Source organism: Dendrobates tinctorius, unplaced genomic scaffold (assembly GCF_039654945.1).
Source record: "Dendrobates tinctorius isolate UK_male_01 unplaced genomic scaffold, ASM3965494v1 ptg000162l, whole genome shotgun sequence".
Classification (NCBI taxonomy): Eukaryota; Metazoa; Chordata; class Amphibia; order Anura; family Dendrobatidae; genus Dendrobates; species Dendrobates tinctorius.
In genome coordinates, this window is record NW_027361829.1 from 56,144,123 (window position 1) to 56,159,870 (window position 15,748).

Genomic DNA, 15,748 nt, shown 5'->3' on the forward strand with positions numbered 1-15,748 from the left:
CTGTAATCATTAGAATTTGTTATAAGTAACCACAGTTAGTTACTATTGCAACTTAGTCTCTTAATATATCGTATATGAAATGAGTTGTCCAGGACTTTAATATTGATGGCTTATTTTTAAGATAAATTATCATTATCAGATGGGTCGGGGTTCAATACCTGGTTCAAGAAGTAAACAATGTACAGTGTTGGAACACCACCGTCATTTACACTGTGAAATGACTGTTCTCTGATATTTTAGATCAGCTTCTTTAATCATTACACAGATTACAGAAGTGTGCTAACATTATTAATGGAGGTACCGGGTGTAGAACCCAAGCTGATCCTATATTGATCACCTTTTCTGAATCCTAAGAGTGTATCAAAGTCCTGGAAACCTATTTAACTCCTGAATATGGACTTAAAGGGGGTTCTTCAGGCTTCTCCAAATTATGGATTATCCTCAGAATCTATTTCCCTGGGATAAACCACCTAAAAAGAGAAATACCACCTTTAAAGACCAGTGGATGTCGGTATTAGCTAGTGAGTTACAATTTGACCTCTTTCACAATCATCACAATTCCAATTAGATCTTGACGTCACTGTGCAGCGCCAATCGAAGGTCGGCCAACTAGGTGTGTTAGTTGAAACACTCTTAATTTAGGGTGCCCTTAAGCATACGCCGGTATGAATTTTTTTTTATTCTCTATTCTAATATTTTTACTTGAAATGATGATAATAGATTCCCCTGTTTCATAAAGACTCAAATGTTGCACAGAGGAGTAAGATGTGCCAACTTCATGTGGACATCTTTCATTTGCAGTGTGCCACCACATAGAAAATACATGAGTCAGTGACTGGCGAACATTTCGGCTGTAATTTTGGCCATTTTTGTGTTATAAATTATGAGTTTGTTGAGCACATTTTGCCAAACCTTAGGACATCGGCTACTGCTGCTGATGTCAAGAAGAGTTTGGCTGGTAGCTAGCCAAGGGCGCACATCAGGTTGCCAGCTCCTGATGGAGACCACTGTCAGTGTAGTAGGTGTGTAGATATCATACTCTGTTTTCTCTCATTTTAGACAACTTTTGCTATTAGCTGAAAATGACCTGTTTCATGTAGCGCTTATGTGCAGGTGTACCCAGTGACTAGTTTATTAAACTGTTTCCCATTACCCCTAGATAGGTAATGTGAAAACTGGTGTGATTATACATAACAAACCTATCCTGGAAGAGTTAAGTTAATTTCCTCAGCAGGGGGCAAAGACGGCATCCACCAGACTAAATGACATAACAGGAAACTAATGCCAAAAAGCCGCACTTAAGTCACTTAGGCTAGTTTCACACTTGCTTTTTTTTGCAGCGCGTTTTTCCCGCAAAAAAACGCATTGAAAAAACGCATACATAAGCATACAACTGCTGCGTTTTTTTCAAGCATTTTTATGAGCATGCATGAAAAAAACGCAGCGTTTTTATGCGTTTGTATGCGTTTTTAGCGCGTTTTTACCGCGTTTGCGTTTTTTTCCAACATTTTTAGGTGGCCCCTCACACTACCCAAACCATGACTTTACTAACCCTAACCCTGACCATAACCGTAACCCTAACCCTGACCCTAACCCTAACCCTAACCCTGACCCTAACCCTTAACCAAATCATACTTAACCCTAACCCAAACCCTAAACCCTAACTAACCCTAACCCTAACCCTAACCCTGACCCTAACCCTAACCCTGACCCTAACCCTAACCCTAACCCTAACCCTGACCCTAACCCTAACCCTGACCCTAACCCTTAACAAAACCATACTTAACCCTAACCCTGACCCTAACCCTAACCCTAACCCTGACCCTAACCCTAACCCTAACCCTGACCCTAACCCTTAACAAAACCATACTTAACCCTAATCCTGACCCTAACCCTGACCCTAATCCTTAACAAAACCATACTTAACCCTAATCCTGACCCTAACCTTGACCCTAACCCTAACCCTAACCCTGACCCTAACCCTAACCCTAACCCTAACCCTGACCCTAACCCTTAACAAAACCATACTTAACCCTAATCCTGACCCTAACCCTGACCCTAATCCTTAACAAAACCATACTTAACCCTAATCCTGACCCTAACCCTGACCCTAACCCTAACCCTAACCCTGACCCTAACCCTAACCCTAACCCTGACCCTAACCCTTAACAAAACCATACTTAACCCTAATCCTGACCCTAACCATGACCCTAATCCTTAACAAAACCATACTTAACCCTAATCCTGACCCTAACCCTGACCCTAACCCTAACCCTAACCCTGACCCTAACCCTAACCCTAACCCTAACCCTGACCCTAACCCTTAACAAAACCATACTTAACCCTAATCCTGACCCTAACCATGACCCTAATCCTTAACAAAACCATACTTAACCCTAACCCTGACCCTAACCCTAACCCTAACCCTGACCCTGACCATAACCCTAACCCTAAACCCCCTTAACTAACCCTAACTCTAACCCAAACCCCTAAATTCCATGGTTTAAAAAAAAAAACGCATATGCAAAAAAACGCATACATGAGCATGCCAGTGCGCACATATGCGCATCCATAGGCTATAATGGCCATTTTTAGCGCAAAACGTGCGCATATGTGCGCATGCGCTTTTTTGCAGGGCCAAAAAATGCAACATGCTGCGTCTGGAAAATCCCAACGCACACCCCAAAAAAACGCAGCGCATGAAAATCGCATACATGCGCTGACCAGTGCGCAGGTATGCGCACCCATGTTAAATATAGGGGAAAAAACGCATGCGCAGGTGTGCGTTTTTTTCCAGCGCTAAAAAACGCAAATGTGAAACCAGCCTTAAATAGTTTTTTTCATTGCAGCCCCGGACAGCAAAGGATATTAGTCAGACATCATAGGAGCAAAATTAAACAACTGTCATGGGCAGTATTATACATTCACTGCAAAAGAAATGGATGTAGGGAAAGATATTAAAAAGGAGCAAATATTCAAAGCTGAGAGCTGGATTCATAGCTTTTATTGTCTTCTAATAATCGGAAGTAGAGGAATTGTTAATTTCATGTAACAGGGATAATTAAAACTATAAACTATGCAGAAAACAACTTGTCTTCTATACGCGGAGTAACAACATATCAATGAGAGTAAAAAGACTAGTGTGGGCCTCCTTACAGTGCCATCTGCATTACCTTAATGGTTGCCCAGACCATTTCCAATATTCTTAGAAGCATTTCATCCATTATTTAGTTTTCTGTGAGGAGAAAGTATGGATAGCCGTCTTTGAGACTAAAATAGGATATAAAGAGCCGTTCTCTGCACATTCTGTACTGGCTACACAGATAAGGGACCAAAACATGGAGCTGGCAGATGAACCAGAAGTGCAGGAGAGAATCGGTAAGGTGAGTTTGATTTTTTTTTTTCTTTTTCGTTCCATAACTCATCAAGGGGGAATTGCAGAGCTGGCATCAGCATCCAGAAAAACCAAGGCAATTGCGATGGCTCACTGCACCTGGTGGCTAACTTCGCCCAGATTTCCATTGGTGACATACACCATAAATTTACAGCGGATGTACATACTGGATGTATGGAGTGAGCTCTGGAGTGGAGACACAGACATTTGCATGAGCCCTTAGAAGGGAGAACTGAGACACTTAGATTAGTGAGATGATGTGTGTAATCCTGCCTAAACAGATATGATTTAGGGTCCACTGGGAGTGAACTGGATCGTCTGGGGTAGTGCATATTCAGACTCTTGACTGTATATTGGCCTACTGTATCTACTATGATGAATGTATGTAGCAGTTTCCTGGTTGTTCATATAAAACATTTGCTTTGTATGATCCTCAGTTTCAGTAATTGATTCAATCTCTTCTTATTTTCAGCGGAAACTAAGATCTGTTTTAAATATTACCATGGTGTGAGCGGAGCTCTTCGTGCTACAACGCCCAGCATCACTGTGAAAAATCCAACAGCCCCAGTAAGTTATGAATCAATACATTTTCTGACATTTGTTCTACAACTTCTTTTAGCCTGACAGGTTCATGTATATGGTGAATGGGCACAAATGACTGAGTAGCTCTATGCAACTGATTGGAGAATTGTTTGCTTAGCTTACTGAAATGTTGAATAGATCTCCGGTCATTTAAGCAGAGAAACATTGTAATGTAGCTGCAGTGCTATTTTGCTTGGTTATATGGAATCAATATTGACCCCTGACTTGTATTTCCAGGATATGCAGTCCCAGGTCCCATAAGTTCTACTGCTGGCTTAGCTGGCTGAATAAATCAGTTAAATTTCTAAGCAAGTCCTATTCTCGGTCTATGACTTGGGCATGACAGAGAGACAGAGAAGAGGGCTGGTTCTGCCATTGAAATGAGTAGTGAACAGTTAGCTAAGCAGTAAATTAATTTAATTAAGAATTCCTCCATCCATTCTTGAGAGAATTTTTAGTAAATTTCAAAGCACATTTTACAAGCATTATGCAATTTTAATCACTTATAATATTGGGGCAAACTCTTTCACCGCCTTGTGGACAACAGATTTACACCTTGCTGTCTGAAACTCACATGAGTGTTGCAGCCAATCAATGACCTCAAAGCTGCACAGAAAAAAAAGAAAGTCAGTTTGCAACCCTGGTGAACCTATGGGTATTTGTCCCTCATTCAGAGGTGAAACATGCCTAAGTATCTAGACCAGAGGTCTCAAACACGCGGTGCACCACATGTCTCACTCCCTGAGGCAGGGGGAAGGCACGCATTCAGGAGCGGCGATGGCATTGGCTGTTCTGTGTGCGCACACTGCACAGGACCTGTGATGAGGTCACAGGAGGGAGAGGAGTCAGGGGTCATGTGATCAGGGGCCTCAGTGTGTGCAGGATGCTGCTGCCTCTGTGCTGGTTGTCATGGTACTGGATGAAGGTAAGTTTATGTGTGGGGTCAGGAGGGGTTTACAGGGTGGAAGGAGCAGAGCCCTGTGTGTTTGTGGTGTGCGGAGCCCTGTGTGTTCGAGGTGTGCGGAGCGGAGCCCTGTGTGTGCGAGGTGTATGGAGCGGAGCCCTGTGTGTTTGAGGTGTGGAGAGCCCTGTGTGTATGAGGTGTATGGAGCGGAGCCCTGTGTGTTCGAGGTGTGCGGAGCCCTGTGTGTACGAGGTGTATGGAGCGGAGCCCTGTGTGTACGAGGTGTATGGAGCAGAGCCCTGTGTGTACGAGGTGTACGGAGCGGAGCCCTGAGTGTTTGAGGTGTGTGGAGCCCTGTGTCTACGAGGTGTATGGAGCGGAGCCCTGTGTGTACGAGGTGTATGGAGCAGAGCCCTGTGTGTTCGAGGTGTGCGGAGCCCTGTGTGTACGAGGTGTATGGAGCGGAGCCCTGTGTGTACGAGGTGTATGGAGCAGAGCCCTGTGTGTACGAGGTGTACGGAGCGGAGCCCTGAGTGTTTGAGGTGTGTGGAGCCCTGTGTCTACGAGGTGTATGGAGCGGAGCCCTGTGTGTACGAGGTGTATGGAGCAGAGCCCTGTGTGTTCGAGGTGTGCGGAGCCCTGTGTGTACGAGGTGTATGGAGTGGAGCCCTGTGTGTACGAGGTGTATGGAGCAGAGCCCTATGTGTTTGAGGTGTGCGGAGCTCTGTGTGTACGAGGTGTATGGAGCAGAGCCCTGTGTGTATGAGGTGTGCGGAGTGGAGCCCTGTGTGTACGAGGTGTACGGGGCGGATCCGCGTGTGTACGAGGTGTACTGGGCGGATCCGCGTGTGTACGAGGTGTATGGAGCGGAGCCGCGTGTGTACGAGGTGTATGGAGCGGAGCCGCGCGTGTACGGGGTGTATTAAGTTTGAAAGGAATGCGCCCCCCCCCAGCTTAATTTTTTTTTTTATGTGCGGCCCATTTACTCTGCCGAGTTTGAGACTCCTGATCTAGACTCTTGCGTGGTTTGCTTTTTATCTTTGATCTGTCCATCCTGTGTAGGATTTTGTGAAATAAGTTTGTGAACAGTGTCATGCAAATCATCTTCAACATTTAACCTCTTACTATATACGATAAGTCTCTATGTTCTTAATGTAAGTAGTAAGTGCAGATGTAATTGGTATGGACTGTTCTCTATAAAATGTAGACTGTCCTACAGAATGGTACTGTGGCGTTTGCATTTGCAAATTTCTGTAATAAAAATCACAATGGCCAGTGATATTCACAACCATGAACTAAAGATCTTCACATAGTCTGGCCTAGCTGTAGAATTCAGAATTTCTCATCCATGTTGCTTCCTTTCATTGACTCCAGAGGATTCCAGACAAGAACGCTTAGCGTAATTGGCATTACTTCATCCACTGTAACCAGTGCTCCGGCCAGACGTTGTGAATGGTACACCTAAGGGAATGCTGTCTCAGCTGGTGCTTGTATAGGGTACTATATGCTAAGTGCAGGCATTATTTCACTATGGTGTCATTATGAGATGTTACCCGGAAGGTGTACTCAACGTCAGTCACGCTATAGCCACTTTACACTTCTTGTAAATGGAGTTCATCATTTTCATATTTATTATTCATTAGCTATTTCTATTAGGATTACTGCACCTAATATCTATAAAGCGCAATGTGTGTGTGTGTATGTATGTGTGTATGTCCGGGATTGGCATCCGCATCGTCGCAGCTACAGCCACAACATTTCGCACAGTCACACGTCTGGACCCCGAGAGCGTCATAGGCTTTGTTGTGAGGCAAAATTTTAACCCCGCGTGTTCCAATTCACCAAACAATTTTGCCCCTATCTACATAATGGGGAAAAAGTGTATGTATTGGCATTTGCACTGTCGTAGCTACAGCCACAAAATTTTGCACAGTCACACGTCTGGACCCCGAAAGCGTCATAGGCTATGTTGTGAGGCAAAATTTTAACCCTGTGCGTTCCAATTCAACAAACAATTTTGCCCCTATCTACATAATGGGGAAAAAGTGTATGTATTGGCATCTGCACCGTCGTAGCTACAGCCACAAAATTTTGCAAAGTCACATGTCTGGACCCCGAGAGCGTCATAGGCTATGTTGTGAGGCGAAATTTTAACCCCGCGCGTTCCAATTCACCAAACAATTTTGCCCCTATCTACATAATGGGGGAAAAAGTGTATGTATTGGCATGTGCACCGTCGTAGCTGCAGCCACAAAATTTGGCACAGTCACACGTCTGGACCCCGAGAGCGTCATAGGCTATGTTGTGACTTGTGAGGCGAAATTTTAACCCCGCGCGTTCCAATTCACCAAACAATTTTGCCCCTATCTACATAATGGGGGAAAAAGTGTATGTATTGGGATCTGCACCGTCATAGCTACAGCCACAAAATTTTGCACAGTCACATGTCTGGACCACGAGAGCGTCATAGGCTATGTTGTGAGGTGAAATTTTAACCCCGTGCGTTCCAATTCACCAAACAATTTTGCCCCTATCTACATAATGGGGAAAAAGTGAAAGGAAAGGTGTTGGCGGCAAATTGACAGCTGCCAGAAGTGAACAAGAGGGACTTAAAGAATGAGAGCGATGGCGCCAAACAGTATATACCATACAGTTGCTAAGGTGGGGCCCTGACATGGGATACTCACCACACACGGGGATATGAACACACACACAAAATGCGCCACACACTACCACGTGCTTCAACACATATACCACCCTCAGCACACATTTCACCACACATACACCAACCTCGCCACTTAAAAGTCGAAACACAAAACTCACCACGCTGTCCCAGAGCTGTTTAAAAGATGAAAAATGAGCTGTGATTGGTTGCTATCAGCAACCGTTTTCTTTGTAGAGAGTTGTGGTAACTGAGGCCTATTATTTTTATCATTTCTATGGTGTTATCGTCCTTCTGTAAAGCTGGAAATAACACAATTTATTACCGTGCCAACACAGACCACCCTCTGACACAGACTGCAGGGGGAGCCCAGTATCACACAGGATAGGATTAGATACACGGCTCAGCAGGCAGTATCACACAGGATAGGATTAGATACACGGCTCAGCAGACAGTATCACACAGGATAGGATTAGATACACAGCTCAGCAGTCAGTATCACACAGGATAGGAATAGATACACGGCTCAGCAGACAGTATCACACAGGATAGGGTTAGATACGCAGCTCAGCACACAGTATCACACAGAATAGTATTAGATACACGGCTCTGCAGACAGTATCACACAGAATAGTATTAGATACACGGCTCAGCAGACAGTATCACACAGGATAGGATTAGATACGCAGCTCAGCACACAGTATCACACAGAATAGTATTAGATACACGGCTCTGCAGACAGTATCACACAGAATAGTATTAGATACATGGCTCAGCAGTCAGTATCACACAGGATAGGATTAAATACACGGCTGAGCAGTCAGTATCACACAGGATAGGAATAAATACACGGCTGAGCAGTCAGTAGCACACATGATAGGATTAGGTACACGGCTCAGCAGTCAGTATCACACAGGATAGGATTAGATACACAGCTCAGCAGTCAGTATCACACAGGATAGGATTAGATACACAACTCAGCAGTCAGTATCACACAGGATAGGAATAGATACGCAGCTCAGCATACAGTATCACACAGAATAGTATTACATACACGGCTCAGCAGACAGTATCACACAGAATAGGATTAGACACATGGCTCAGCAGTCAGTATCACACAGGATAGGATTAGATGCACGGTTTTTATGTGCAATATAATCATTATAATTTGTTATAACTAACCACAGTTGGTTATTATGCCCAGGCAACGCCGGGCTCTTCAGCTAGTAGGTTATATACAGCAACTCATACAGTCTCACTGTATTACCAACCCATTTAGACTTGATGTGTTGCAGTACATGGTATACAGTATGTATATACAGCACTACTATGTATGTGTGGCGCCCCTGAGGGTTCAGTCACCACAGAGGTACTGCACCTCCTCCTGAGGTGTGATACCCCACCATCCAGGTAGGGTGGAGACACCTGACCACACTCCAACACCTGCATCCCACACAACATAGTAGTGTAGCAAAGCACCCTTTGGTGGCTCCCTGCTTGGAACACAAAGCGTGCTGGGAGGCGGGTGGAGTTTAGGTTGCATCAAAAGAGCGGGAAGAGTTTAGGATTCCGTCTGTCTGACAAAGTCAATGGAAGAGCGAAGATCCCCTGAGTGGGATGGATGAAGGAAGTGCTGCAGCCGACCTCAGTGACCTGGGTCCGCTGGCACAGGAAAGAGACATTGAAGGAAAGCCTGAGTCTCACCATAAGAAAGAAGGATTAGCACGGAACGTGAGGAGAGGAGGACTAAGGATTAGGGTTAGAGTAGAACCCTTCTCAAGTTCACAGCTCATGGCCGGGGTCCGGTCCCCGAGGTTGTATGGATACTAATGGTAGCCTGCTTCGGGGACTCCTTGCTACTAAGTCCCGGCTCACTCTCGTTGCTGTTGTGCCCCCAAGTCTTGTGTGGGAATAAAGTGGTGACAACTTCTATTCCTCCGGTGTCTTGCTTTTAATACATTTAGAAGGCCAAAATGGCACAGCGAATATTAAAAACGTAGAGTAGGACTGCCCCATATGAGAATGCCTTGGCGTGGCTGGGCGGCTCAAAGAATTGATCAATTGTTTGCTAAATATCTCATTTTAAAGTACAGTTAGAAATATGTGCATGTGCACTTTATGCATTGCGTGCTGACCATAGGCAGCGCTGGCTTCTTAGCTTCTTTATTTGGAAAAATCAGTTCCTTTCCTGGCCACTACCAAAAAGTCCTCGATGAACTTGCAGTAATAGTTGGCGATCAGACGTGTAATCAGACTCTGCGATCACCTGACCCCACTCTGTCGTATTATCCCCGTTACAGGCAGCTTCTCTTGCCAGGTGAAGTCGTATCCTCCATCATGGTCAGACCGAAGTCGTTGGCGTCGGCCACGTGAAGTCGGCCGCCTGTAGTACAGGAGAGCTAGAAAGGGCAGTCTTGAGTGCCTGGAAAGCTGTCTCGCAGGTGACTGTCCAGTCGACTGCGGCGGGCAGCCTCTTCTTGGTGAGGTCCGTTAGGGGCTTGGCCAGGGCACTATAGTGTGGAACAAACCTCCTATAGTACGCGGCAGTCCCCAAGAAGGACATCACCTGCTTCTTGGTCCTAGGGGTGGGCCAGGATGTGATGGCATCCACCTTCCTGGGCTCTGGCTTCAGAGCTCCCCCACCTACCCGGGGTCCCAGGTAGTGGACCTCACTCATACCCAGCTGGCATTTTTCCAGCTTAATGGTCAAGCCTGCTAGCTGGATCCGCCCGAGCACCTGCGCCAGGTGCTCTAGGTGATCCTCCCAGGTGGGACTGAAGATGGCAATGTCATCTAGGTACGCGGTCGCATACCCTTCCAGTCCCTCGAGCAGCGTGTTGACCATCCTCTGAAAAGTGGCAGGGGCATTCTTCATGCCAAATGGCATCACCGTGGACTCATACAGTCCGAATGGGGTGATAAAGGCAGAGCGTTCCCATGCCCCAGGGGTCATGGGAATCTGCCAATACCCCCTGCTCAGATCCATGATGGTCAGGTACTTGGCCCCGGCCAGCTGATTCGAGCAGGTCATTGATGCGCGGCATTGGGTATGCATCTGTGACCATCGCAGCATTGAGCCCCCGGTAGTCCACACAGAACCGCGTAGTTCGGTCCTTTTTAGGGACGAGGACTACAGGCGAAGCCCACGCGCTGTTGGACACTTGGATCACTCCCAGCTTCAGCATCTCGTCTATCTCTTGGCGCATGTGCTGCTGCACCTCAAGAGAGACCCAATTCACTGAACGCCGGATCGGGGGGTGATTGCTGTTGTTCACGTCATGGACGACTGTCTCAGTCCTTCCGGGCAGGCTGCTGAACAGCTCCCGAAGGGGGTGTAGGGTGACCCCCAGCTGGGAACATTGGTCCACTGAGAGCTGGTGGCCAACCCCCACATCCTCGATGGATCCACCCACCTTGACTTGGGTGAGCAGATCCAGAAGGGTTTCTACCTCTCCTTCCTCAGAAAGGTTGCAAACTGGGTGGGCACAAGCCTCCCGCTCATGATGGGCCTTCATCATGTTCACGTGGAAGGCCTTCCTCCTTCCACGGGTGTGGTCCAGGGTGACCAGATAGGTGACAGCGTTGAGCCACTGGTGCACGAGGTATGGACCCTCTCAGGCCGCCTGAAGCTTATTTTGAGGTACGGAGACCAGTACCCACACCATTTGACCCACCTGGTAGGTCCGCTCACAAGCATTCTGGTCGTACCACCGCTTCTGGTCAGCCTGGGCTTGGGCCATATTGTCATGCACCAGCCGCGTCAAGGCCATCATTCTGTCCCGGAAGCGCACGACATACTCAATGACCGACACTCCAGGGGTGGCCAAATCCCCTTCCCTTGCTTCCTTCACCAGAGCAAGGGGCCCCGTACACGTCGCCCGTACAAGAGCTCAAAGGGGGAGAACCCTGTTGAGGCCTGTGGGACCTCCCGGTAGGCAAACAGCAGGTGTGGGAGATACCGCTCCCAGTCTCTCCCATGGGAGTCGACCAATATCTTCAGCATCTGCTTTAAGGTGCCATTGAACCGCTCACACAGGCCATTGGTCTTTGGGTGGTACGGGCTGGCTACCAGATGTTGCACCTGTATCTGCTTACAGAGAGACTCTATCAGCTGTGACATGAACTGGGTCCCTCGGTCGGGGAGCATTTCCTGGGGGGACCCCGCTCTGGAGAAAATCTCCAGTAAGGCAGTGGCCACTTTGTCGGCCCGAATGGACGACAAAGCTACCGCCTCCGGGTACCGGGTGGCATAGTCCACTACCGTTAGTATGAAGCATTTCCCGGAGCGGCTGGGAGTGGACAGAGGTCCAATGAGATCCACAGCCACCCTCGAGAAAGGCTCTTCGATGATTGGCAGTTACCAGTGGGGCTTTGGGGCACCGCCCCTCCTTCTCCACCCTCTGACAGGTGTCACACGAACGGCAGTAGGCAATCACCTCGGTCCTTATTTCCAGCCAGTAGAAATACTAAGCTAGCCTGGCCCTGGTTTTAGTGATCCCTAGGTGTCTGGCCATGGGAATCTCGTGTGCAATCCGCAACAATTCTGCCCTGAACGGATAGGATAACACTAACTGTCAGTCCCTGGGCCACGCCACCGGTGAACCCTGCTGGACCGTTACCCGGTACAGCCATCCCTGGTCCCAGACCACTCGCTCGCGGTTGGACTCCAGGGGAGGCTGTGCCACCTGCTCCTTGAGAGCTTTCAGGCTAGCGTCAGCTTCCAACGCTGCCTGAAATCCCTGACTCAATGTGGCAAGAATTGACGAAACGGCCACTTCCTCTGTAAGCTCCCCGGGATCTGTCTCCTGGCCGCTGTCTGACTCGGCAGACACTTGGTCGGAGGGGGGGAACCGTTGGACCTCTGCAAGGCCCCCTGGGCTACGGCGCTCCTACTCCTGGTAACAGCGGCCATGACCGTTGAGACCACGGGTAGCGCCTGCTTCCTCTCGGCCCCTGACCAAGTCGCTGGGTCAGGCAGACTTTCCTGGCCTCCTGACATCCCGGATGTGTGGAACTCCTGCCCTGGGGTCTTACGTCGTGGCTCCTATCCCGAGACGCCCCCTCCCCCATGGCCTGTTCCTCTTTATGCAGAGGCCCTAGACTCAGCAGGCTGGATTCACTTAGGGGCCCTACACTGCCCATAGCAGCCCCTCCCTCCACCTCTGAGCTCTCCCCTGAAGTCTTCTCACCTGTCCTCACTGTGAGCCCTGTGTGTGTAGTGTCAGTACATGGCTTCCCATCAGGTCTCACTCCCTCCTCCACTGTTGGAGGCACATTCAACACATTAACTTTAGCATTCACAGTAGAGTCATGACATTCTTGGGGAGCCGGACTTAGGGGTTCAGTGGCCACATACTGAGACACTTGCCGCTCCAAATCGGTCCCAAGCAACACATTGGCAGGAATATTTGGCGTTACTCCCACCTCCCACATTCCCCTCCCAGCGCCCCAGTCCAAAAACACCTTGGCTCCGCTGCTTTCTCTGCCGCCGCTTGCTCATGCTCCACTGCTTTCTCTGCCAGGAGTCTATCATGGGTGGCATCGTTACCAGCCTCGAGCTGTGCCATAGCCGCTTGGAAAAGGGCCTCCGATCTGGACAGGCTGGGGCGAGCAGGTGGTGGACAGTCCACTGCAGGACTGAGCACGGGGGTCTGGCTCCTTGGGGAGCCCTGGCTGAGCTCCCCCTCGTCTTCAATGGTATTGTCCTCCACCACCTCCTCATAGACCATAGCATTGGCCTCCCCCTTTGCCTTACTCCTGGTGCCTTCCGCCATCTTGGGAAACTCTGGTTACTGACACAGCTGCAACCCTGACCTCACACACAACTTATTATATTTGCACTCTGACGGTCTAGTGCTGGGCTGACCTTAAGACCCCAACAGTGAAAGTTACCGCTGGTAGTCTGTGGAGGAAAGACCAGTTCCTCCTACATCACCACTGCGACGTAACTACACAGGCACAGCTCTCCGGCACCCCTTTGTCTCTCAGGTCAGTAAGGGAACTGCACCTAGAGCAAATGGCCGCAGGGGAGGATGTCCCGTTACCCGCTGGGTATTCTAAGATTCGTAATCAGAGTAAAAGCATCAGCCCAAGATTAATTTTATGGTTTAATTGCCTTAAGGGTGCACTAGATAATTACAGAAATATACAGTAAGCTATACAATGGAATTACAGTGGATTTGCAGTCAGAGTAAAATATAACAATAAGGGTACAAGACTTAGAGATATTAAGCTGGAGGTCAATTTACCAGATTGTAGTTTGCATGTGGGTGCCGGGAGCTCTGCAGTCCACAGGTACAAGAATCTTAGTTGCCAGACAGACCCCAAAGCGTGGACCGCTGCTCCCCTTGGCAGATCTGTCCCCAGTTCCTTCTTAGATCATCATCATCTAGTTCTCCTGTGAGAGAGTGAGTCTCTGCCATGTGCTGCTAGTTCTTAAGCATGCTGGGTCCCTCCCCCTGTGTCAGAGGGTGGGCTAATAATCTCCACCCTTTAGCTCCCTGCAGAACTTATTCCCAATATCTAAGAAAGGGGGTAACTTTCTACAGCATGATCGGATCAGGACACGAGAAGTACCACTGAATGTGGATTGTTTTGCCTGTCGTGTGGAGAGCAAATATGGCCCCATTGGGTTGCTGTGGAGGGCCAATCTCTATATCTCAGGTCCCAGAGCCCTCACCGACTCAGGAGTCGCACTGCCAGATGCGCGATTTCCTCAGGGTCACGCAGATATTTTTATGAGTCCATAACTCGAAAGGTGCGCTCATAATCCATGATCCTAGGATGGAGCCGGAGAGGCTGGGAGAGACAATGGATGTGTATTTCTGTGTCTCGCTGACAGGTATATTCTAATTGAGGCCCCCAGGCACCTTCCTGCCCCATGCTGACGTGGCTTCTTCTCAAGTTTTGAAGTTCTGCTTTGGCCTTATCTCATTATTATACTAAAAGGCTTTGCTATTCAACATTGGAGCACTGAATCCTGCTTTCTTCAATATGCTTACAGGCCCTGGGGGGTAGGAGCAGTTAACTCCTTCATCACACCACCTTTTGTTTTCAACACTGCCTGAATCCTTCTGGGCATGTTCTCAAGACTCAAACATGTCTCAACCAAAATATGATCCCAATTCTCTTCTACACATTCCCAAAGTTGGTGCATACTGGTCGACTCGCTTGGGGATGTATACAATTTTTGCTTCAACTCTACCCACAATTGTTCAATTGGGCTGAGGTCTGGGGACTGTGGGGGCCAATCTAGCACCTCTACTTTATTGTAATTGAAACATTTCTTATCCAGTCTCGATATATGCTTCAAGTCATTGTCCTGCTGGAACACTATGTCACCCTTTTCATACCCATAATACTTGAGTGTACGAAGTAACTAATCTTGAAGGATAGTCACATATAGCTCAGCATTGAGACCATCATCGATCCTGGTCAAGTATCCAATGTCTTTGGCTGTGAAACAACCCCATATCATCAGACTTACTCCACTGAACTTGACAGTTCTTTCAATTTCTCAACCCGTTAGCCCCTTTTTTCCCTTGTTTCGTCCAGACCCATTTGCACCCATCAGAGTCTATTCTATTGACTTTCATCTCATTTTTCCAAATCAACTGTTTCCAATCTTCTACAAGACACATCTTGTAGACGCATCTTGTTTTGCCCATTCTGCACTGAATTTGCAGAATGGGCAAAACAAAAATTGGAACAGGACCCTCAGTTTACACAGAACATTATGTTCAGTGATGTGGCAAACTTTTTTGGGTGGGCCATTTATATGGATACACCTAAATAAAATGGGAATTGTGACCGTTTTCTTGCGTATGGTGTCTTGCATTGAAATCTGCTGCAATGACCCGGGTACTGCGTTCACCAGACATCAACACAATTTCTATCCGCTCCTCACGTGTTAACCTCTGCGACATGTCAATGGTTGTAAACAAAGAGAAACTTGTAAATAACTCATGAAAGAAAAAAGTTACTTAAACCAAGCACACCATTGCTTTTCTTGTGAAATTCTCAATAAGTTTGATGTGTCACATGACCCTCTTCCCATTGGAAAAAAAAAAGCTAGATCCAAAATGGCCAACTTCAAAATGGCAGCCATGGTCTTCGCCCATCTTGAAAAGTTTTCCCTCTCCCATATACTAATGTGCCACAAACAGGAAGTTGATAACACCAACCATTCCCATTTTATTTAGGTGTA

At 47.6% G+C, this 15,748-nt stretch overlaps 1 protein-coding gene across 4 annotated transcripts in view; it reads left to right on the forward strand.

Moving 5' to 3' along the window:
• Positions 1-15,748, forward strand: part of HECW1 (HECT, C2 and WW domain containing E3 ubiquitin protein ligase 1) — a 564,607-nt gene that overhangs the window by 359,798 nt on the left and 189,061 nt on the right. For all 4 annotated transcript variants that reach the window (XM_073550028.1, XM_073550027.1, XM_073550030.1 and 1 more), the window contains one exon: positions 3,867-3,961. In XM_073550028.1, coding sequence (XP_073406129.1) covers positions 3,867-3,961 — 95 coding nt within the window. The remainder of the gene's footprint in view (positions 1-3,866; positions 3,962-15,748) is intronic.